The 24551-nt window shown below is 36.9% G+C and overlaps 1 protein-coding gene across 1 annotated transcript in view; it reads left to right on the top strand.

The window, feature by feature from the left end:
- The first annotated feature begins 509 nt into the window (after nt 1-509).
- The window catches only part of LOC127428990 (rho-related BTB domain-containing protein 3-like), a 28063-nt gene continuing 4021 nt past the window's right edge, over nt 510-24551 (top strand). The window contains exons 1-8 of the mRNA XM_051677701.1: nt 510-861; nt 2511-2703; nt 8386-8543; nt 10563-10671; nt 15627-16013; nt 21466-21575; nt 22739-22841; nt 23077-23250. Of these exons, the coding sequence (XP_051533661.1) occupies nt 610-861; nt 2511-2703; nt 8386-8543; nt 10563-10671; nt 15627-16013; nt 21466-21575; nt 22739-22841; nt 23077-23250 (1486 nt within the window). The 5' untranslated portion in view covers nt 510-609. The remainder of the gene's footprint in view (nt 862-2510; nt 2704-8385; nt 8544-10562; nt 10672-15626; nt 16014-21465; nt 21576-22738; nt 22842-23076; nt 23251-24551) is intronic.

The following is a 24551-nucleotide window of genomic DNA, read 5'->3' as shown; positions in this document are numbered from 1 at the left end:
AAAAAAAAAAAGTTTTTGAAATTGATGACTTGGAACAAATAATAAAGAAAAGCAGCCAATAAGTGCCCAACATAGATGGAACTCCTTCAATACTGTTTAAAAAGCATCCCAGGGTGATACCTCAAGAAGTTGGTTGAGAAAATGTCAAGAGTACATTTCTGAAAATTCTAGGCAAAATGTGGCCACATTGAAGATGCTAAAATATAACACAGTTTTGATTTATTTTGGATTTTCTTTAGTCACAACATAATTCCCATAGTTCCATTTCTATTATTCCATAGTTGTGATGACTTTACTATTATTCTAAAATGTGAATTTAAAAAAAAATAAAAAATAAAGAATGAGTAAGTGACCCCAAACATTTGAACGGTAGTGTATATCATAATCATATAATACACATAATTAGTGTTTCATTCTGGAATGTCAGATTCAGCTTTGCCTCTGTAATGCATTCAATGACACAACATGATGCAATTGTTTCATGATAAACATGGAGGTCTCTGTGTTAGTGCTGTGAGGTGGAAGATTATATAAAGACAAACAGTTGCATTCTAATTTAAAAGGCTTTATGCTCTTTGTGTCGCAAGGGTCCACTGTGTAACTATATAAATGTCCTGCAGGTCTGTCCACATAGTGGCTCTGGGTAGTGAGTGTCCAGGGGGTGTAGGGCCAGGGGAGGAGAATGCTGGCCCAGGGCAGACCCAAGGTGGCTTGCTGTGGAGTTACCTGGGCCATGGAGCTCGAGAACTGGACCAAAACTCTGTGACACCATCAAGGCATCCTTTGAATCCTGCATTTATGGAGTACCAGTCAAGAGTGTTTGGGGATGTTAGAGTGATGGTGCGAGATTGCCCTAGTTGGGTGAGTAATGAAGTGAATGAGTGAGTGTGAGAGAGGGATAATGGTATACAAAAGCAGGATTAAAGGAGTTAAGTGTTACCGAAGGCTTCGGGAAGTGAGTTGTTTCTGCCTGATTGGAGGAATATGAGGTATTTTGGTGATATCCATGGGCTAATTGGTGGAACAGATGCTGTGCTACTTAGAAACAGTGGAGCTGAAAAGTCCACATTGATAATTTGGGATTTTTTTTTCTTTCTAGTTTTCATTTAAACTTGGAAATATACAAAGTTTTAGGATGTTAAAACATGTAAAACAAAGAAAAGTATGATGTAAAATGAAAAGGAATATTTAAGATTCGCACTATACTGTAAAAATTCCCAGGATTTTACAAGATTTAACAGTAATTTCTTACAATATAATACTGTTTTCCATTTTTTACTGTAAAATCAATGCCGGCTAGGTCATTTTCTGCCACAACACAACAAATTAGTGTGAAAAAAGAAATGAGAAAATCACACTGCATTATGGAAAATTGTGTTTAGTCACCATTATGGTATTTAGTGTTCCCTTAGAATGGGACCTTATCTTATTTATTTCCAATTAATCTTCTCCCATTTGGTGCATTTGTGTTTAAGAACGCAATTTTTTGTACTGTTATGTATGGAGGAAATTTGTCAATTTAGTGGTTGACTTTACATCGGACCATAATGTAGAATGTCTACACTATATGATGCATTTGAATGTAAAGAAATAGTATCATTTTGAATGAACAATGAGTTGAATGAATGTATAGCCAAAGCTTGGCTATAATATGGTTGGTTTTATCACTCATTAAGTTTTTATCATGAGCTGTCAGTCAGGCATGCAAGATATCAACACTCAGCATACACAACTCAAAGATGGTAACAATGAGCAAACACTGTAGATAAATAAAATACAGTTGATCACTGTGATTCTACAACACAGCACTGCTACATTACAGTAATTTCTTGGTCCTGTTCATCATGAAGTCACAGTATACAGTTGTCTTTTAATTTTAATACATTGTAGAAATACTACTGTAAAATATACTGTGAAAGTCATGCTAGTAGCCAGGAATTTACTGTAAACTCACACTCAGTTTTTTTACAGTGTAGGTAACTAATCAAATGTAAGCAAATCTGTGACATTTTAACTACATTGAACAAAAGGTCAAATTTCCTTGCTTCTATTGAAACACACAAGATGCTCTTTGAAACATTCTCGAATAACATGGATCATCAGGTTTTGCAAACTTGTGGAGTTCATTCCAAAAGCGGGACTTCATCTAAATTTTTTTTCAAATAAACTTTTCAGTCAAATCAAATTGTTATGCCGATAATATAATTTGTAGCAGGGCCGGGTCTAAAGGGGGGCTAGGGTGAGCATTTCCCCCTAGATTTTCCTTGTGCCCCCCCCCAGTTCCGGTTGGATGGTGAAACGATCAAGGGGGCCCCCCTACTCCAATCTGACATAAAGGCAAACACTTGCCCACTCTGAAGATCAAAATGTAAATTTTAGTATGAAATAAGAAAATTATGCAAAATGGAAGCATTTTTACTAGTGGTCTCAGATTTCGGACACCACTGTACCTCTTAAACATCCTGCATTTTTTTGTCTGTTGTTTTTATCTGTATTCTCTTTTCCCTTAGGACCTTTTGGATAGTGACTGGGCAAGCGTGCGAAGCGTTCTGGAGCAGGCCGACATCGTGGTCATTAAGTACTCTGTGAACGACAAGTTGGCCTTTCAGCAGGTCCGAAATGGTTATGCCCCAAGACTTCGCCCTCTTCTTCGACATTGGGGCTTGCCTGTGATTCTGGTCGCCGTGGGTGCAAGGCTAAATGGTGAGATACATTATGGATACGTTTAGTGTTAATTTGAGATATTTTTCTCTATTACAAAGTTGTAAAGCATAACAAATGATAGTCATCCACCCCTTTTTGCAGTGCAGAGATAATGGACATGATGGAAACTATTTAACCAAACAAGTTAAACATTGGCTGATGTTTTTGCATGTGGAATGTCAGCATAAGGACTGTAAGCAAAACAAATGGAAATCCATCAAGAATTAAAGATGAGAAGGATTATGTATAACTTAATCTCAATTACTCAATGTCATTACAATACACAAAAATAAAACAAAAAACAAACAGCTCAAAGTGAAAGTTTCACCCAATTTAAATAGATAAAACTTGGAACACCAGCATAGTCTCATAGCTGTTGACTGGTTATATGGTATAAAAAATTGGTTAACCATTTCTGATCTTGAAAAGCAAAACAGCACCCGAGGAGCTTTTGACTTAAAAAAGAAAAAAAATCGAAAAAAATATGATCAAACTGAGATTTGGTGCTCTTTTGAGCTGCTGCACAGTTGTGCTGTGAGCCATGGGCGTAGAATACACGGGGGATGCGGAGGACATGTCCCCCTCACTTTCAATAAAACCAAAGTTCGTTCGCCACACTTTTTCACAGGGAAAATATGTTTACGCTGTATCTTTCATAGAGCAAATGTCTAAATGTGTAAATGCAAAAGTAAAAATTCACTGGTCAATCATGTAGTTAATTCAATAAAAAAATTGAATCGATTGAGAGCCTTAAAAATATATCTTATATATTTATGTTCGTCTTGCGCTAATCGTTCTGTCCCCCTCACTTTTGAAATGATTGCTACACCCCTGCCGTGAGTGTTTGTTGAATATGCTCATAGGTAAACATTTATAGACTCAAAGTACTTAGACCACGGATTCGATGTAAAAGCAGACGCTCTCTGCTCACAGTGACCTTTGAGATGTATAATTTATCAAGATGTGATTCCATCCAGCTACATCACTTATCCCTGAAGGATGATGGAGGAAAGTAGTGAACTGATGGGTTTGCATTAGACCTGAGGTTTCGCTAGAGTTCTGCTTCTGAAAACTATATTTTGAAACAAGATTATACCTACATTTTTGCTAAATTATTTTTATGTGGCTCAAAGTACATATCGTGGCACTTTCCTGATTAAATGCTACACTAGAGGCGCTGCAACAACAATTACTTTTATTCACTTTCACACAAATTACGAGTAAAACTGCAGATTATCAGTTCATAAACACTTACTTTTTGCCATGTGATTCACATAATGCTATCTTTTGACATCAAACACTTTTAATATAGTGCATGACTTTTACGGTGTTACATTTGAACTAGGGCTGTCAATCGATTACAATTTTTAATCAAATTAATTACATGGTATTCTGAATAATTAATTGAATGAATCGCAATTATTCGCATATATGAATATTTACAGAGAAAGCCCCACAAATAAAAATAATTTAATATATAATGATGAAATAATTATAAATAGTTATATTTAAATAATTACAAATAAAATATAATATTATAAAAAAATAAAATAAAAAATCATATAATTAAAATGCATTACATTATTGTGGCAGATGAGTAAAGCATTGATAAGACCAAAAAGATAAAGCCAAAATGTGGCTTTCGAAGCCAATATATTGTTTAATTTCATATTACTGAACATAAGCCGATCGTTGGCCTACAGTTCACAAAAATCCATTTTGTAATTAAATTCATCAGTCAGTCCGAGATTTATTATAAGGGCTTTTCTAAGGATGCGTCAATGTACATCTGTGTCAGACGGATGGTCAATGTACATCTGTGTCAGAATTGGTCAGTCTCAATTTGGTTGCGTTGTGTCATAAACATACTGTGTTTATGTCCCTGTGTCAAGTTAAACTTAGTTTGAAACTTAGAAAAACACGTCTTGAGATCCCTGTGTTTGGATTTGCAGTCTATCATGTGTTTGAACGCAAGAACGTGTTCTTATCTTGTGCTGTCTGCTGTCGGTGAGTTTTGTTTGCTTACTTTATAAGCTGCGCGTTGTTAATACAGTTGGAGTTTCACTTACTGCCCCCTGGAGAAAACAGGTGGTACTTCAAGATTGAATTGCTCCGATGGTAGGAATATTCCCTATTACAGTCCGGGGACATGATTAATTGCGTTAACTTTTTTAATGTGTTATTTTTTATATAATTAGTCTGAATTAACGTGTTAAATTGACAGCCCTAATTTTAACGTTTGCTTTACATAACCAACTACATTTACAAGTTTGTTTGAACACAATCAAACTGCCTGGTAGCTCAACTGATAGAGCGTTGCACTTGCGATGTTAAGAACCGGGGTATGAATCCTGAAGAGCTTGCGAGTTGACACGTGAACCAAAAGTGTCATAAAAGCAAAGTGATATGGTTGCTACAGGAATTGCATTTGTCATGTCATTCTTTGCTTTTTATGACACTGTCAGCTCGATTTAGGTTTAAGGTTTAGGGTAGATATGTAGTTTTTTAATTTAAAACTCGTTAGAGCATTTAAGGTGCTGTAAGCTATTTTAGCCATTCTAGAATTTAAACAAACTGAGCCGTTGCATTAGCCACGCACCCTCTTTCCAAAACCCCGCACTCCAAAGATACAAGTGCTTCGTCCGAAACAGCGTACTGCCACAGTATTTACTGTATTTGATGAAGGACACACTTATCTGCCGGCAAAACAGTTTGTACTTTTAGGTATGAATGCGAGTAGTATGAATAGATTTTGGACATACTTCTTCTGGGGATGTTGGCGTCATCTTGTGACTCGAATATAATAACAACTGCGAAAACTATCTGCTTTGGTTTTGTTAAACAAGCACAAGGAACAATTATCTTGATATATATAGCACTTACAGTTGAGAAGAGGCATCCGCCTCGCAATTCACCGCCATTCCTTTAAATCCAGTGTTTTGAACGTGATGTCGCCTCAGCTCCCGAGGGATTATGGGATCTTTAAGTAGCCAGTCAATCAAGAGTGGTCTGTCTGCATCCTGCAAGACTACTACAAGACACGCCCACTACACGGCACGCCCACAACAAGTTACGTCCCGTCCAAATAACAAGCGAAATCCTGAAGTATTGGAACAGTTAGTTGCCACATTCATACATAGTTTGTTTATTTGTAGGCCCACAACAACCATACACCTACACCTATCCACAACTCTAAACCTAACCATAACCACAAAGATTTTTAAAATAAAAAGATTCTAAATTCATTTAAAAATTCATTTTTTCATATTTAATATACCGCAAATTAAAAGTTCTTTTGAATTTAATCATACCGCCGTATCAGTAGGTGGTGACAGTGAGGAGAAATGTAATGAAAGTGAAGAGGAGAAGTTGTTAGCGGTATGCTAAGCTAATAGGCTAACCAATTAGTCTGTAAGCTAACTGGACAAAACAGAACAGATAAACGTTTATGTTACCATATAGATTTTATTATTATTAAACAAGCAGAAATTGTACAAACACCTTCAGGAATAGAGTAAAGAGCACTTCCACAAAATTTCACATTAAACAAGTAAGTTCAGTTTACCATTTATATCTTCCGTTTAATAATATGATATGTGACATATAATTTAAAAGTTATTCTTTGTCATATTTAAAGAGTTAAGAGAAAATGAATCATACAGCAATTGCATAGGATTTTAAAAGTTCTTGTTGCCAATTGAATCGCTTGATCCAAGGGGGGCATTACGTGTAGTGGGCGTGTTGTGAAGTGGGTGTAGTCTTGTGGGATGTAGACAGAGGGTGCTTCTCATTTCCTAAATTGTGCATCCTCGTTTCCTCGCACCTTGACTCATACTTCAACAGTGAATCTCGAATTATTTGGATTTATTATGAATATATTAATAAATAAAGTTTCAATAACATAACCGCAAGCGCGCTGAGGTAGTGCAGCTGCGCAAAAACGCACTCTGAAGTGACACGTACGTAAGCAGGACATTTACTTTTACAAACCAGTCTTGCTTTGATTCCTCTGTCCTCGTTGCCTTTCCTTGGATCCTTTTCCTCATTTCCTAAGAAGTTGGAGCTAGGAAGCAAGGAAAGGAAGCGAGGAAAGGAAACGAGGATGCACAATTTTAGAAATGAGAAGCACCCAGATACACTTGGGTCGATCCGCACTTCAAAATCTCGCCGGAAATAGTAGGTCATGTGGGTATTTCTTGCTTACTGCTTTATGAATATTGTGGATTCGGACATACTACTCCATTGGCACACTGTTTTTGGCATACTATATAGTAGAGAAGTATGGAAATTCTGATAGAATTGAGCAGAAACTGTTGTCAAAAACAACAGCAGCAAAATAGCGCCCTCAACTGACAACTTTTATGAGCAACATGGCATAAAATGGCATTAGACTCAATAATTTGCTACAACTACAATACTATGAGAATGTGCAAAAATGATTGACAGGCAGAAAGCATCAGAGACCGTGGCCCACGGACACATTTGTTGAAACTTTTTCATGTTTGCAGAGTCGAGAGCTGTCAGAGAGACCGGTGAGATATCTCACAACACTTATTTCATTAACATTTTTCAGGGAGTCAAGTTTTTGCATACATTTCCGTTAAAAAAATCGCTTACAGCACCTTTAACCTTAAAAACATTCGACTTGCTTTTAGCACCAGAAAGTGGACATTTCACGTTGGAACTGCCGCAATATGTGTAAGGAACCACGTAATATAATTTTGCAAAAATGTTGCCACAGTCATGTAATTTCCATGAGATCAGGCTTTATTTTATGGTCCTCCAGGAAAAAAATCATCGGATCGCTTAGATCGCCTAAACCACGCAATTTGAGCTTGAGCGCAGGCTGGGTTACATGCCACAGTTTAATACTTGGGGTTTGGGGTTTGTTTAAATTATCTACATTAGCAAACACCACTAATAAATTCTTGGCATGAGATGTGCTGTATTTCTTCTTGCTTGGCCATAGAAGGACTCAAGGCAGACTGAGAGTGTAAACACACAAAACACACTCACACATATGCACACTATATGTCTCTATCTATTTCTCCAGGCTTGTGCCTTTATTGGCTGCAGTGATTCATACCTTACTCTGCCAGTAAGCTGACCATGCCCTCTTCCACTCTTTTCTTCCATTCTCACGCCATCTATCTCACTAGCCATTTAGCTGTCTCTTCCTGCTATCTCTTTCCTTGCTCTTTTCTTCCCCAGGGCAATCGGCCTATTATTGGCATGCCAAACTCGCCACAGCGTGCACACACACACAGTTTTAGCCAGCTATTCTTGCTCTTTCATTGTCAATGCCGCCCTGTAGGAAAGTAAAATCACAAATGAGATCTCTTTAAAATCTCAATTGTTTATCTTTGACAGCATACTAGATTAAATAGAGAGCAAATGGAGGTTTTCATGCTAGTGTTTAATTTTATGCTGGTATAAACTTGAGCTGGTGTGTATTGTTACGTAATAACTACTCTGATTCCATCGCTCCTTATGTCCGCCTGTTGACATGGCTCAGAATGTTATGTGCCCTCTGTCACTACGAGTTGGGATGTTCGCATGCTTTGCTTTATTTGGCCACTTGACCTATAAATGTCATTTGCGCTGTGCTTCATAAAGTAGCACATTAATATATGCGCATGTACATGTCCAATGTATTGCATTTTTCACTGTCATCCTCCACAGATGAAGGCCCACCGTGCACGTGCCCTCTGTGTGCGTCGGACTGGAGCAGCTGTGTGCCGCATAGTGAGGGGTTGCAGCTGTCCCGGGACCTGGGGGCCACTTACCTGGAGCTGCCCTCTCTAAACAACTTTTTTGTGGGTCGTTACTTTGGAAGTGTGGTGAGTAGCTGCATTAGCCATCACGCGCCACAAATTCTATCACTCTTCATCTCTCAATTTGAATTAAATTCGAATGTGTTTTATTGGCATGACAAAAGGTACTGTTTTGCCAAAGCATTTGCAAGGATTACAAGGAATAAAACTTGAACAGAACAAATACTAAAATGCATAAGTGGAAATGAAAGATAAATAAACATAAAAACATAAAACATTCCATCTCATTGCAAATAATTATTATTAGAATACAGAGTCTAATCTCATGCAAACTACATGACTAAGGCAACATTTTTGCAAAATGATAATATGTGGTTCCTTACAAGTATTGCAGAAAACCTTAAACCTAAATCTAACCGATAGTGTCAGAAAAGCAATTGTTAGATTAAAAACAAATGAGGTTTTTAAAGGTGCACTCAGTAACTTTTGTCTTTGTGTCACCTTGGACTTACAACTGACACCTAGCAGTGTGGATGTAGCATAATTTAAAATCAATAGTTTTCAGTTTCAGATGCCATTGTAGAAATTTAGTATTCACAGTCAGCCATACTTTAATCAATGAGTGAAAGTGTCAAATAACAGGACAGTTACTAAGATTAAGCGAGTAGTATTCGGCTGGTCATGTGATTCTAACATGGCAGCCCCCATGTGTGGACACTCTCCATGTAGAATAAAACAGCTTTTATAAGCTTACTGATATGACTAGAGTCCTCATCTCATGTGAATGGTCAGGATTTTCTTACATATATTGCAAAATTACAATTTATGTCTTTAGGAATTAAACTTTTTTTAATGAGGAAAAAATAAACAAAACCTACATCCCTACCCTAAACCTTAAACCTAAACCTAACGAATAGTGTCATAAAAGCAAATGTGAGCTAAAGCAACCACGTCATTTTGTGGTGCTTCTCTAAAGCCGGCATTTCACTGCATCCGACAAACGACAGACGATAGACTGGAAGTCATTCATTTTCAATGAAGAGTCGTGCGGGGGCTGCGTTGAGCTCCGACCATCTGCGGATACTACATTTTCGGATCTGATTTGAGCTTCGGCTGTGTTGAAGTATTTTAACTTGTGTGACTAGACCGTATACGACCGCCCGACCGGATGTGATGTATTCATTCAAAACTATTAGTGCGAAGTGAGAATATCAATGAATTTTGTCCTTAACCTTTAATCTAAACGTCTGCTACTTCTGTATTTTTTGACAGTTATAGATGTTGAAGTCAGAAATGAATTTTTTACGTTGCTAATATATGACAAAAAGCATTTGTAATTACAGAAAATGTGTGATTTAATGTGTACATGTGTCATTTATTTCTGCACATGCAAAACATACATATTAAAAATCACATCTATGAATTTCTGCTTTCTATTTGCTGAATTATGGCTGATGTTTCTGTTAATAATAATAATAATTATGAAACAGTATTAAATACGACAGTCGTGAATGAATGTCGAACACTAAACACTTTTGTCTCACGTGTTGACTCGTGTGCTCTTCAGCACTCGTACCCCGGTCCTTTGCATCGCAAGTGCAACGCTCTATCAGTTGAGCTACTATACGCAATTTGATCGTGCAGTAACAAGTTTAAAAATGTAGTTGGTTATGTAATGCAAAGGTTAAAATGTATAGCTTTGTAAGTCATGTGCTATAGTACAAAAATGTGTTAAGATATTATAAGATAGCATTGTCTGTGGCACAGGGTGAAAAGTAATCTGCTGTTTTACTTGTGATTTGTGTAAAAAGGACTAAAAGTCATTGTTTTTGTAGCACCTCTAGCATTTATTTAACCAGGAAACTGCCACAATATGGATAATGAGCCATGTAAAAAACATTTAGCAAAAAATGTAGGTATAGTGACCAATTAATATGATTTTCTGTGGTAACGGGCATAACTTGTCAACTAATCAAACCTGGAATAGATTCCTTCTAGGATGTATGTTTAAATCTCTATTCTACCATATTTGATTTGGGTGTTTTAAATGTTATTTTCATGCTTGTATTTTTAATCTTCATATAGCTGGAATACTTTATGATTCAGTGTCTGAAGCAGAAAGCCAAAGAGCGTCCAGACAAGCGACGGGGTCAGAGGTTTAACGAGCCGCGCCCCCCTCATCTGGACCAGCCAGGTTAGTGGCCGATGATATTTTTCAAATAGGATCTCTCTTTATTATGCAGATTAAAGCTGATGATGTCCACTCTAAGTTTCCTCTCATAAGAATATCTCCCTAATAACCACTGGTAATTTGCTGGACACATTATCTTAATATCTATGATGCTCATGGGCTGCACAGTATGCACCGAATGATAATGTTCATCAGTAACCAAGTCAATGGGCTTGTCTGGCATTTACTTATCAGGATTTCATAAAGAAAAAATGGCTAGGAGCATTCTACACAAGATGAACACAGTGCTATGAGCAGTGGCACTGAGAAAGAGAAGCCAAAAGTTTTCTGTATGTGTGGCACCAGCACCACTTAGGCTCTTTTTATAGAGCACAGCCCATAAAATATGAAGGATATTGAATCCTGGGAAACTTTTGGTGTGGTCATAAATGAATGGTTATGGGGTGTATGAAAGTACGGCAGTAATATATCACAAATATGCCTATAATAGATATGATGGATAAATGTCTGTTTGTTGTACACATAATGTATTGCTTTTTAACACCTGGAGTTCATGTGCCCTTCCTATAATACACATTGTTTGGCATTTACTTTCATGTCACTTTCTCGTTTCTGATGCTTACCTTGTTGAAAAAACAGCTAAAGCTAGTTGGCTGGTTTTAGATGGTCTCCCAGCCTGGTGGAGTAGTTTTGGGAACTTTTTAGCTAGTCGGTCTTAGAGACCATCTTAAACTAGCTAAGACCATCTTAAACCAGCTAAGACCAGCAGATTTTTTCTTTCAGCAGTGTAGTCTTGTCTTCTTGTTTCCGTTTTGCTTGTTTTTAGCTAGTTTGCTGGTCTTAGCAAGTCTCCCATCCAGGTCAGGATGGTCTGTTAGCTGGTTTTAGAGTGGGTTTTGCCACTTTTCAGCTGATTGGAGGCCAGCGTGGCCAGCCTGAGAAACTAACTTAAATTAGCTAAGACCAGCAAATCATTTTTAGCTGGTTCGAGATGTCTTATTTTCAAAATTTTTTAATGCGTGCTTACCCTGTTGAAAAAGCATCTAAAGTTAGTTGGCTGGTCTTAGCAGGTCTCCCATCCTGGTCTGGCTGGTCTGTTCACTGGTTTAAGAGTGGGTTTGGCCATGCTGAGTAAACAGCTTAAGCAGCTAAGACCAGCAAACCATCATAAGGTGGTTAAAAAAAAAATTTCAGCAGAGTAGTCTTATTTGACAGTTTTCAATGCTTAACTTGTTAAAAAAAACAGCTAATGTTTGTTGGTTGGTCTTAGCTGGTCTCCCAGGCTGGTCTCTTGCCTGGTTTCAGAGTGGGAGACCAGCTGAAACCAGCTGAAACCAACAAACCATCTTAAGCTAGTTTGAGATGTTTTTCAGTAGGGTAGTCTTATTCGCAGTTTTAATGCTTACCCTGTTGGAAAAAACAGCGAACTCTAGTTGGCTGGTCTTACCTGGACTCTCAGCCTTGTCTGGCTGGTCTCTTGCCTGGGTTTAAGGTGGTTTTGGGCCCTTGTCAGTTGATCAAGCTGGGAGACCAGCTAGACCAGCCTGGGAGACTAGTTTAAACCAGTTAAGGCCAGCTTAAACCAGCTAAGACCCACAAGCCTTTGGGCTGGTTTAAAAGTTTTTTTTCCCAACATGATGGTCTTATTTTCTCTGCACTACTGTCGTTTTGTATTCTTTGTTGTTCCTATCTTATTACTGTATCCCTTACTCATCCAGACTTCTTTGCTTTGCTGGCCTCATCATTTTCTTTCTCTGTCTTGTTTCCTTCACACTTACAAATTCCTTACCCATCATCCTCCTCTGCTTAGCTCACCTTGTTTCTCCCTCTGTCTCACCCATTACTTTTTCCCCCTTTCTCAAATCCTTTACTCTTCCATTTGTGTTTCCATAAATTCTTTAACATTTCCCATAGGAAAGGAGCTTAAAGGGATAGTTCATCCAAAAATGAAAATTCTGTCTAAACTTTCTCACCCTCATATCATTCCAAACCTGTATGACTTTCTTTCTTAAGCGTAACACAAGTGAAAAATATTAATGACTGCAATGGCAAGTGATAGGGACACACTTTAAAACTTAAAAACATCATAGACCCAAAAGTATCACAGACTTTGTTTCCACCTGGTATTAAGATGTGTTTCAGGTAATCCGATCACATGTGGTCAGCCCTAAATACAGGTCTAAACAGGGTCTAAAATATATTTGTGATCAGATTGTACGAATGTTGTCAAAAACGCATGTGACCACATCACATTTGAGGTTCAAACGCTAATTTGTCCCAGCAGCAGTGAAGAGCCACTCCTCACCTGTCAATCAGCTGCTGCGCTAAAACAAGAGTTTACATTTTGCCGATTACAAGTGGCTTTAAAAGGAAATAACCATCCGATTGGAAAATTAAAAAAGCTGATACATACACAAGCACGAGAGCTTCACAGATCTTCTTTAGTTTTGTCTGATATCAACACAGATGAGAAGCACGAACACCTGAAGCTCCTTTAAAACAGGTAATCCACTAAAATAATAGATTATTCTGCTTGAAATGTTGCGTTTGTGCTTAGATTAAATTTCAACCGCATCTGGGAGAAACAGTGCACCTTTTTTCCGCACTTTCTTTGTCTTTTCTAACTTTGTTGCGCTTTATTATCATGCAGTAACACAATGACATAGTGAGTGATAAATGTCGTCATGAAACAGACCCTCCCCTCCAAATCCGATCACAAGTGGTCACAGGAGATGCATTTAAGTGACCAGGTGTAAACAGCGATATGTCTTACCTGACCACATGTGATCGGATCACACGAGACGCATCTTAATACCAAGTGTAAATGGCAGTGGCAATTTCTCAGGGCCAGCAAAGCCTTCTCTGCTGGCCTAACATGCCAAATAAATAAATATTTTCATCCTTTCATTCTCAATCACCTTTTTGCCTATGTATTTTTAATCACTTTCCACTCTTAATTAATCTACAAACAAATAGAGAAAAACGAAAAGTGTATCCAGTCAGAATTTATTCCTTGATGCTTACAAGCAAAATGTGACAACTGTTTCACAAATCACATGCCCGAAGCCAAGCTCCTTAGCCGAAACAGCGCGTGAGTCTGAGCTCCACCCCCTCAGGCCTTCAGAATTTCCACAGAATCCCTCAACAGTGCAAATGAATGGGCAACTAAAGTCAGATTGTCAGATTCATCAGCCAATCAGATTGATTTATTTGTTCTTGGTGGGTGTGATCTTTAGGATATTTCCCAGTCGAGGCCTTCTAACTGGTGTTGAGTGATGCAATCACGCTTTAAGTGATGTGCGTAATTCAAGAGCGAAAAGAGCCAGATCTTGCTGACGAGTCGGCTGTCATCACTGCTGGTATTGCCGTTGAGAAAGAGATCCTTATGGATTTAAAAACACAAGATGTTCTGCATGACTGTGTGATTGCTTAATTTATTAAACAGGAAAGGAGGACTGATTTTCACTTCAAGCAAATTGGTAACTGCTTTTTGCATTGTTATAGCAACATCAGGAGTTTTCTAAGTGTAAATTAGGCTGATTGAGCATTCAGTGTTGGATCAAGTTTTGAAAAGTAGTGCTATGTTCCATTCAACTTGGAAAGTCGGCTTTTATAACTTCCTACAAGGAAAAGTGCAATGGAATGCATCTTGAAGTCAGAATTACAACTTGTAGGCTCGTGCAGAAATTCTCAACTCCGATTTCGCCGAGATGCAGGGTCATGATGTCACACAAACATGTCGACACTCAGGGAGATATACAAAGTAAGTGATAAACATTCATTTTATTAAGTAATATCGATAAATGAGTTCGTTTCCACATTACATGATATTAAAGCTTGTTTAACAAACGCCTGCAGAAACAGGTGTATAAAACATGGTAAATTATAATCTCTTTTGATAATCGTACACCTGAAGCACAAATGCTAGCGCTGCAGTATTGTTTATCAGTTGGGTTGCTAGGAGACATCTCTAATGAGAGTCAAACCCCTGCTAAGCTGCGTTGCAGTTCCGAGTATCGGGGAATGGAATGCATTTATGGTCGGAGATATCAAGTAGGAATATCCCACATCCAACTTGAATGGAACGCAGCATAACTGTGTACCCTGACGAAACAAAATGTATTTAATGTATTTAAATCGCAAATATTATTAGATAGATTTTTCCGGGTATTATAGACCTCCTTGGTAGATTCATATGAAAAATTATGATTTTTGAATGTCTGTTCGGGAGAAGTTCATTTCACAAAACAGTCATGCTGCAGTTAAAATTAGGCTTGCTTGAGCATTAAGTGTCGTTTCAAGTTCTGGCTTTCGTGCATGGATGTGTTTTTAAAATGTCAATTGGTATTACTAGTTGGCTGCGACATAATGTATGATGCCCAAAGGCATAGGTTGTCTTATTCTGTGTTTTCTTAATGGCATGAATCACACTGAAGGCCTAGACTTTAAATGCACAGCCCGCCACTGGTAAACGGGGTTATAGAAGTAGTCTCGCTTTTCATGTGACTTGTATGTCATATTCCATGTCTTCTGAAAGTATATGATAGGTTTTTGTGTGAAACAACTGAACATTTAAGTTATTTTTTTGGTTAAAATCTTGATGTCTGTTGAGTCTGTTGCATTCATGAGCGCTCATTCACAGTGGCTCACATGCTCACATGAGAACTTGCGATGTTTAACCTAAAGATCAATATGAACTCAAACATTTCCATTCTTCCAAGTCCAAATGATCTGAGCTATGCTTTAAACATTCATTTTAAAGGTCTCCCAGGCTGACCAGCAGCAAACTCCCCAAACTTTTCTAAAACCATTAAAACAGACCAGCCTAACCAGCATTGGAGACCATCTAACAACCTTAAGATGGATTAAGCTGTTATTTTTCAGCAGGGACATCTGCGACAAAGTTGATACTTGAATGAAACATAACTCAGAACCCTCATGACCTATATGTCTTTCAGCACGTCTTCCACCGGTGAGAGTAGAGGAATCCAGTTTCTCTCAAGACCTGCAGTGGCTGCTTGAACGTGGCGTTCAGTTTGCCGATGTGGCGTTCTACGCCGCCGACTCTGGGAAAGAGCTGGGCTGGGCGCACGCATCCGTGCTGTGTGCCATCAGCCCCTACTTCAGACAGCTGCTAGTGGGACGACAAGCCTGGGAAAGACCCGTCTCACGGTGCACCTGTAGGGACAGAGATGGCCCACACTCTCTTTTAACCACCTGGGATGGAGCTGTTGATGATCTGCCTAGAGTGGACGGACACCCTCCTGGACACCTATCCCGGCTGGTTGTGAAGGACCCGCTGCTGTGTTTATGCCTTTGGGAGACATTAATGTTTCTTTACAGAGGTGAGACAGTTGCACTGTTTGAAATATTAAAGCTGATGTTGTTCAAGGCAATCTCTGTCGGAAAAACGACAATATAGAAATTTTTGGCATTTCAAGGTGAAAAAAATATATGGTGAAGAAAAATCACAAATGAGATCTCTTTAAAGGAATGTTCTGGGTTCAATACAAGTTAAGATCAATTGACAGCATTTGTGACATAATGTTGATTACCATGTTGGGTGTAATCTTTACAGTTTTTCATTGCTAGTGATCAGATTACGATTACTGATTTTCAATAAAGTATATTACTTTTAAGTGCATTACTTGGGTTACACATTGGAGAAACGAGTGCATAACTTGCATGTGACTACGAATTATTTTGAATTTGTTGAGCAAACTAACAAAACAACTTTTCTGAGAAAAATTATTTAGAAAGTAATTTTAAATGTAAAGTAATTAGTAAACTTTCCAGTAAAGTGATCAGTAAAGTAATCTGATTACAATTTTAGATAAGTAATGAGTACTTTGTAGTGGATTACTTTTGAGTAACTTACTCAAACACTTACACTGTTAATTACCACAAACAATTATTTAGACTTGTCCCTTATTTATTTAAAAAAAGCGAAACAATGGAATTTTAGTAGACAGATTTTAGGAGAAACATCAGAGACAAAATTGATACTTAAATGAAACATGACTGAAAACTCAATTAAGTCTCCTGCGCTATGAAAGACCAACTTTCGAGCAATAAAAATATCTTCCAAGAAAATCCTAACTGAAAATAGCGTTATTGAAGAAAACAGCTTAAAAATGCTTCCTCAATTCTGCGAGATTACGCTTTAAAATCTTGCTTCTTCTCTGCCTTATCTCTTCAGCTCTGCAATTGTGTTTTCTTTCGTCTTTGAATAGAGGGATTTGTATGGGACTGTTTCTTAATTACAAGGAGGATAGTATGGAGGCTGTGTTTTTATCTCAGGCCGGCCTGATTTATGGTTCTCTGTGCCTTGTATGACGGCAGTCCGCTCTATAAAACCCTGGAGCTGTGAAGCTGATTACCATGGTTGGGAGGACAGAGAGATGTGTGTGTATGTGTGCTTGTTTGTATGCTTAAATGTGTGTATATGTGTGTGTCTGTAAATGCATATGAAGTGAAATGAGAAATATAAAATATATGTGACTCTATAGGACATTTTGATCTATAGGACAGTTTGTGGCCATATAGTGCTGAATGGGTGAATCTCACGAATCCTCTCATGAACATGTCCAAGATATATTTTACCACAAAGAAATATGAAACTATATTTTGTTTAAATAAAAGGAAGCCTATTTCGATTGAATGCATCATGACAATTAAGCACATCCCCCATTCTCATTACTGTAAAGTGTTTTTACTGCATTCTAATAATTCTTGTACTGCCCCTATTTTATGCTGAAATAAATAAAAAGCATTGTATTAGAGTAATTTTTTTTATACTATAAATACGGATAAACTGAATACATCATACCATAAATTGTTAACTATAAATTAGCTATACTAAATTACCTATAAATTAAATTATAAAATACTATGAGAATACTACAAAACTGCATTCCAGTAATGAGAATCACAATTGAGAAAAATGGGAATTACAAATAACCTTAAAAGTAAAACTTGCACATTACACTAATTCAATACAAGTTAAGATCAATCAACAGCATTTGTGGCATAATTTTGATTCCACAAAAATGCATTATTTCTTACCCCTCCAAAAGTTTTATATGTTAACATAGTTAATGCACTATGATCTAACATGAACTAACAATGAACCATTTTATTTTTTTATCAAACCTTAACAAAGATTAATAAATGCTGTAAAAATTATATTATTCATTGTTAATTCATGATACTTAATCCATTAACTAATGTTAACAAATGGAACCTTGTTGTAAAATAGGGCCAATGTCAAGTTGTAATATTAAGTTGATTTACTGATGTATAAAACAGCAATAATTTACATGTAAATCACAGTTCTGTGCTTCTTTTGGATGTGTAGCATACATTTAGAAAATGGCATGCATTTGCCCCACATAAAATAAGTATTTTAAAGTAAAATCTATAAATAAAATTAATCGCAATTACAATATCAAGGAAAATAATCGGCAACTATGATTTTTGCCCTAGTGTCTTATAATGGTTCTTTTGATTTTAGGGGTGAAATGTGACCTGAACATGTTTTTGTGTGAGATACACCGAATACACAATTGTGATTCTATGCTGATATCAGGCTGGCACAACCTGCATTCCACCTAAACCAGGAATATAACATCCCGTTTCCTGTTCTTTGGGACCACCAATGTAAAATGGAGGCAGGTGGATGGACGTACATCTCAATTAGGTGTTCACATATGAGGCTTTAACATTCTGGGAAACTGAATGGATATTATAGAGTCATTTATCAGAGTGAGGCCAAGCTCTGAATGTGAGAAGTTGAGTCCCATACTGATGAGATCATCTCACCCCTGTGTTGATATATGGTGTTTTTGCAGAGGCCGTTTCCAAGGGCGATCGTTACATTAACGGAAATGATGCATTCATTCTGCGTGGTTTCTTTAAAAACATGCTCAGCCTGTGTCTAGACAGATCTATGAACAAGGCTGAGTTAATATTATAACATCTGAACTGTGACTGACGAACGTTTTTATGTGACAAATGACAAAGCCATGTTTAAATTGTATTTTTTTTATAGCTGTCAAAAGGTAAATGTTATGACTCAGATAGCTCAATAACAGCACATATCTTTTCACAATTTGATTTTTATGGAGATCAACTTTACCACCACTTTACAGTACGTTTAGCCTTTTTGCCATTTGTAACACATATAGTACAGATAAGGGGTCTTGAATTTATTTCTGAGTAGATAATCATTTTAACATAAAAGTACAAAGAGGAAGAAAATGTCTTCCATTCTTTGAACTATTGTGTACCCTGCAGGCAGCACCCTTAGAGATAACATCCACTAGATCCTTTGAAGCAATTAAGTTCAATGTGTGAGCTGCACACCATTGGTGAGGTAGTAAGAAATAATAATAATAAAAAATTAAAAACAGATCTAGCTCATTTTAAGTGCATAAAACAGTAGAAACATTATATGAACAAACAGTAATGAACCAAAAATCAACAGCAATGACATTGCTAGGCCAAAGCTAGCAGCTCAAAAATACTTAGTAATAGTCCATCACCTAATCCAGCGCTGAGATGCATATCTTCCTGTTGTAATGTAAAAGGAGCACATGCTCAAAATGTTCATCTGTGAGACTATTGCAATTTGGGGTAAGAATATGATGATATTGATATGAAAATGATCAATAAATTATTAAAAATTTACTGCCGTTGTCTAGTTAATATGTAATAATGTAATCTATAAAAAAGTAACCATAGTCTGATTACGAGTATTTTAAAATGTAATTTAATCCAGTTACAAGTAATTTATTTTGTAATCTGATTGCATAATCCAGATTACATGTAATCCATTACTACCAGCACCGCTTGTGCATTATAGGGCTGCAACTAATGATTATTTTGATAATCGATTAATCTAACGATTATTAGAACGATTATTCGACTATTTGGCGATTATTGCAATGATTAATCATTAGCTCTTTACCGTGCCTCAACTTAAAAGGTTGTATTAAATGTGCATACTAACAATAATGAGGACAAAATCTTTTAAAAATACCTCTAAATGACATTCACTGAATTAAAGGGAAAAATACTTATTACGTTTAATTCAGTAAAGAAATTTACTGCAAATATCCTATTGTTATCAAGTGTTTTTGTCTTGTTTTCCATTTCAAATTGTCTAAAAATCCTCAAGATATATTTACTTGAGAAGCAACATATAAGATATTTAGACATGCTTTAAGAGAATGTATCTTAAATAAAAGTGTATTTTGTATATAAGTGATTTTTTTCACTTGATTATACTTCTGCAAGTGTAGTAAAGACAAAATATACTTATATTCAAGATCTATTCTCTAAAAGCAAGTCTAAATATTTTATATGCTGCTTCTCAGGTGAATGCATCATTTTTTAAAGGATTTTTAGATATTTTCAAATATTTGTATTTTTAATATTATATTCAACATTCTTAGATTAAAAAAATGTTTCTGCAGTATAGCTGCTAAAGAAAATGTACGTTGTTTTAAAGGAGTTTTAGATATTTAGATTGGAAAACAAGCCAAAACAAAAACAAATCAAAAACGTATTTTGTTGCAGTGTATAATGGGGAGAAGACAACCTCTCTCACCTTTCTGTTCACTTCAATCCATCTTTAACTCACAAAAAAAAAAAAAACTGTCTCTTATTAATAAAGCTGCGTATTGCCAATTTTTTTCACGAGAAGAAATGCACAGTGACATAGTGACACTTTCGGAGTTTGTAGTTATTTACATGATCTGCTTCCATGTTATTTGAACTTTAATAAAGCTGTAATGCATTAAATATGTTGAGATGTAATGTAATGCCGGGGTGTTTCCTTTAAAGACGCTCCGGCTCCGCTTATTCCACAATGAGAGTGCTTCTGTATTTACTTATTTGGTATTTTTGTATAATTCCCTCATACTTTGCAATCTACATCACCTGAAGCTGTTTGGAAAAACATCTGGACAGTTGCTGCTCTTGTGCATCATCATTAGATGACTATTCGACAACGAACATTTATGTTGACAATTTCTTATTGTCGACGTTGTCGAGAACGTGCATTACATTTTAATTTTACTTAAAACATTTAAAGAAATAGGTACAATAAAACATTTAGCTGAACTTTTGCTTCTTAACTTTAGCTTTGGTTTAAGTTAACAATATTGTTTTTTTTTTTTCATTCTGTAAAGCTGATGTGTGTAATTTTTTCGACTAATATTTAGAGACAGCTATAAGTAAGCCATTTATAGCTAAATTTTACCTAAAGTGTAACACTGTGGCTCTGTGGTGCTTTCAAAATATTTCAGGGGAGTTCTCTGGAATCAGTTTGTAACCAGTGATTTACCAATATCATTTGATGATGCTACTGGTGCAGAAGAAATGACAAACTTAAACTTTAACACATACTGGAATTTTTTTCACAAAAACAATGATTGGCAGATCCCATGTTAAAGACCCCTTGTTATATAAGGGACAGGAAATTATATGAAAAAGAAGGGAAAATAGGATATTGTGAGCCGGATTTGAATCTGCGTATCCTGCTTAAGTACCATGGCTCAACATGTTAACTGCTAGGCCAAGGCTCCAACAACATTGCTTTTAAAGCTGAAACAGAATCTACCAGCTCTCTGCCTCCTTTGAGAGGTTGAATTGTTGGTTAAACAGCAGCCAATCTGAGCAGCTGGTGTAAAAGGTCGAGATGTACGCCGTGGTCAACCAGAAAGCCAGTTAATGCATGAGCAAGCATGATGTGTTAACGGGTCAGTGCAGTGTTGTGATGTGTATTCTTTGCAGGGGCCTGGGAATGGGAGTACCTGGAGGAAGCCATCGCTGAAAAACTGAAGAACTCTTTGGCTGTAGCCCAGATGATGGACAGAATACACTCATTTGTTGGGAGAGAAAAGGTAGGCCTATTCATCAAACTAGCATGGTGTGCTTTACTTATAACTGCACTTTGAGCTCTTGGCAGATCTTTGAGGTTTAATGGAGACATTAAAAAATGGAGACATGAAAATATTCATTCACGTACACACCAATCAATAGTTTCCATTATAGAAATATAGCATAGTAACATAAAATACTTTTTCCTGTGGTACTTGCACTAAGACCAGGGCTTTTGAGATGGAGTGGATAACCAAAACGCATGGGGGTTGCAGTACTAATTACAAGAAGTTGTGTAGTCATGGTATTGCATTCTCCTTGCATCCTTTGACATATGAATGGATTACTTATAGCTGTCTCTGCCTATTAAGCTGGGATAAAATAAAGTATTTTAACACTGAAAAAGTTGCATATCTCAGCTTAATAGCAGAATTCTTGGTGAATAACTACACTACCCATGAATCCTGAAGGGAAACGATCCACCAATCAGAGTCACGGTGAACAAAGTGCACCAAAGGAGCTCTGCAGCAACTGCCCTGTGAATTACGCAATCAAGTCTCCTTAAAGGTGCGGTCACAATTAGCTTCGCACAGCCTAATCGTGAATTTCAGGCGATGAACTTCTTCTGGTGGTGAAGAATTTCCCATGGAGATCAAATCTGGTGAACTTTGACAGGCAAATTCGCCACATTGATCAATAGGAAGTTGGTTGGTTTGGTGGTGACCTCTGTGTGGCTGATGCTTCGTATACAGCTACACTGAATATTCAGAATGGATGGCGAGTTTCTTTTTAACTGTACTCTCCCAGAGTATAAAGTGCAGCATTAAAAAGAGGCTGCATAGCAATTCATTTCTTGCTGGTTTCACATGCACTCAACATCCACCCACGCCTTCTTCGTCCCTCATTACTATGGTATAATTGTCCTTAACATTTATAAACTATCACTAAAACTGCCATAATTTAAATAAAGTAGGTTCCCTCTCTCCCCTTACAGATTTAGTATGAAACTTTTTCACTCTTTCTTTCATAGTTACTACAGTTAATGTTAATATATATTTTTCAAGGGCTTGCCCAAGGAGATTTGCATGGTTGACCTGATTTCCTAATAAAAATGTTCACGGTACTAACAGTACTAATCAGATCTCACAAGACTATACACTGCAGTGTTGACTTGTTCTGTATGCAGGCCCCCAGGGACACACCCACACCCCGCTCTCAACAAGGTCCTCTGACACTGGGCAGCCTGTTTAATTCTCCTCTGTACTCCGATGTGATCTTCATGGTGCAAGGCAAGTTTCAATGTTAACCCTGCATGTGCACAAATACTGTATAAAAACACCCTCACATGCATACACATTGGCATACATTGATTCACAGAATTTAAAAGTGCTACTTGCAAAGGAAAGGCTTGTCTCTCCATCAAAGCCCCTGTGTAATGCTTGACCCTGTGTGTGAATGTGTGTGTAAGTTTTTGTGTAGTAAGTGTGTTTTTGTTTAAGAGGTCTGCTGTGGGTCTTGTTTCAGGAAGCGTGTTGCCAGCACACAGAGCTGTGCTTGTGGCCCGGTGTGATGTTATGGCTGCTATGTTTAGTGGGAAGTACGCAGAGGCACGAAGTCGTGTGGTGCCAATCCACGGAGTCTCATCAGACACCTTCCTAGCTTTCCTAGAGTACCTCTACACTGACACCTGCTGTCCAGGTGAGTGTGTGCTTTTAAAAGCTTTTAAATGCTCTTATAAAACAGATAGTTCTGGTCCTGGATGCTGATTTGGTCAATACAGCATTCCAGCTGTGCTACAATATATGATATAGTAGCAGGTGAGAGGAAAAACACGATCATCTAACTACTGTTTGTATCACTGTGCAGCACTCATAGATGATGGCTATTTTCCAAAACAACCAGGGATAATATGTTCTAGTGGAAGATTAGCACTTAATGAACTAAAATTTGTGTCCTTAATATTTTATAAAAAGCAATACAAAATTGTGGCTACACTATATTGTGAATGTGCTGCGTATTGTACCTAACAACTTCCTTTAGCCTTTATTATTTTCAAAAAATAGCACAACCTTCACTGTTAAAATTTGTATTTTTATCTTATTTTCCAGTAAAAATATCTAATCCTTAAAGCAAGAAAAAATTACTTGAGAAGCAGACTGACAGTCTTGTTTTTAAAGAAATCTAACCAAATTGAGTAGGGTTTATGCTTAAAGGGATAGTTCACACAAAACTCACCCACATACCATTCCAGATGTGTATGACTTTCTTTCTTCTGCTGTGCATACAATGCAAGTGAATGGTGGTCAGAACTTTGAAGGTCCAGAAAGCACATAGTGAAGTGAAAGTGGAGATTTATAATAAAAAATGAATTAAATATTGATGTTTCTCACCCACACCTATCATATAGCTTCTGAACACATGGATTAAAACACTGGAGTCATATGGATTACTTTTATGCTGCCTTTATGTGCTTTTTGAACCTTCAAAAGATCTAGCCAACATCACTTGCATTGTATGGACCTACAGAGCTGAGATATTCTTTTAAAAATTGTTGTTTGTGTTCAGATGAAGAAATCAAGTCATACACATCTGGGATGGCATGAGGGTGGGTAAATAATTATAGAACTTTCATTTTTGGGTGAACAATTCCTTTAAAAAAACTATTTGCAAATGGGGTAAGAAAATTAATGTTAAAATAATATTTCCATTTGAATCAAGGTGTTTATCCTTACCCCATTGGCAAATAGTTTTTCTTGTTTTAGCCTAAGCATAATTGTTCCTAAATTTGGTTCAGTTTCTCTGAAAACAAGACAAAATATCTTGTTATTTTCCTCTCAAGTAAAAGTATCTTTTTTAAGAATGTTTACATATTTGTACTGGAAAACAAGACAAAAATACTCTGTAGGAAAAGTATTTATTATTGTCATTATTATATTTTTTTCAGTGTTTCTTGTTAAATAAAATACAAAATTTCATTCTTCAAGTCTTAAAAAGTTTAG

This window comes from Myxocyprinus asiaticus, chromosome 38, assembly GCF_019703515.2.
Source record: "Myxocyprinus asiaticus isolate MX2 ecotype Aquarium Trade chromosome 38, UBuf_Myxa_2, whole genome shotgun sequence".
Classification (NCBI taxonomy): Eukaryota; Metazoa; Chordata; class Actinopteri; order Cypriniformes; family Catostomidae; genus Myxocyprinus; species Myxocyprinus asiaticus.
Note: the sequence above shows the minus strand (reverse complement) of the source record. Positions and strands in the feature narration are given on the sequence as shown.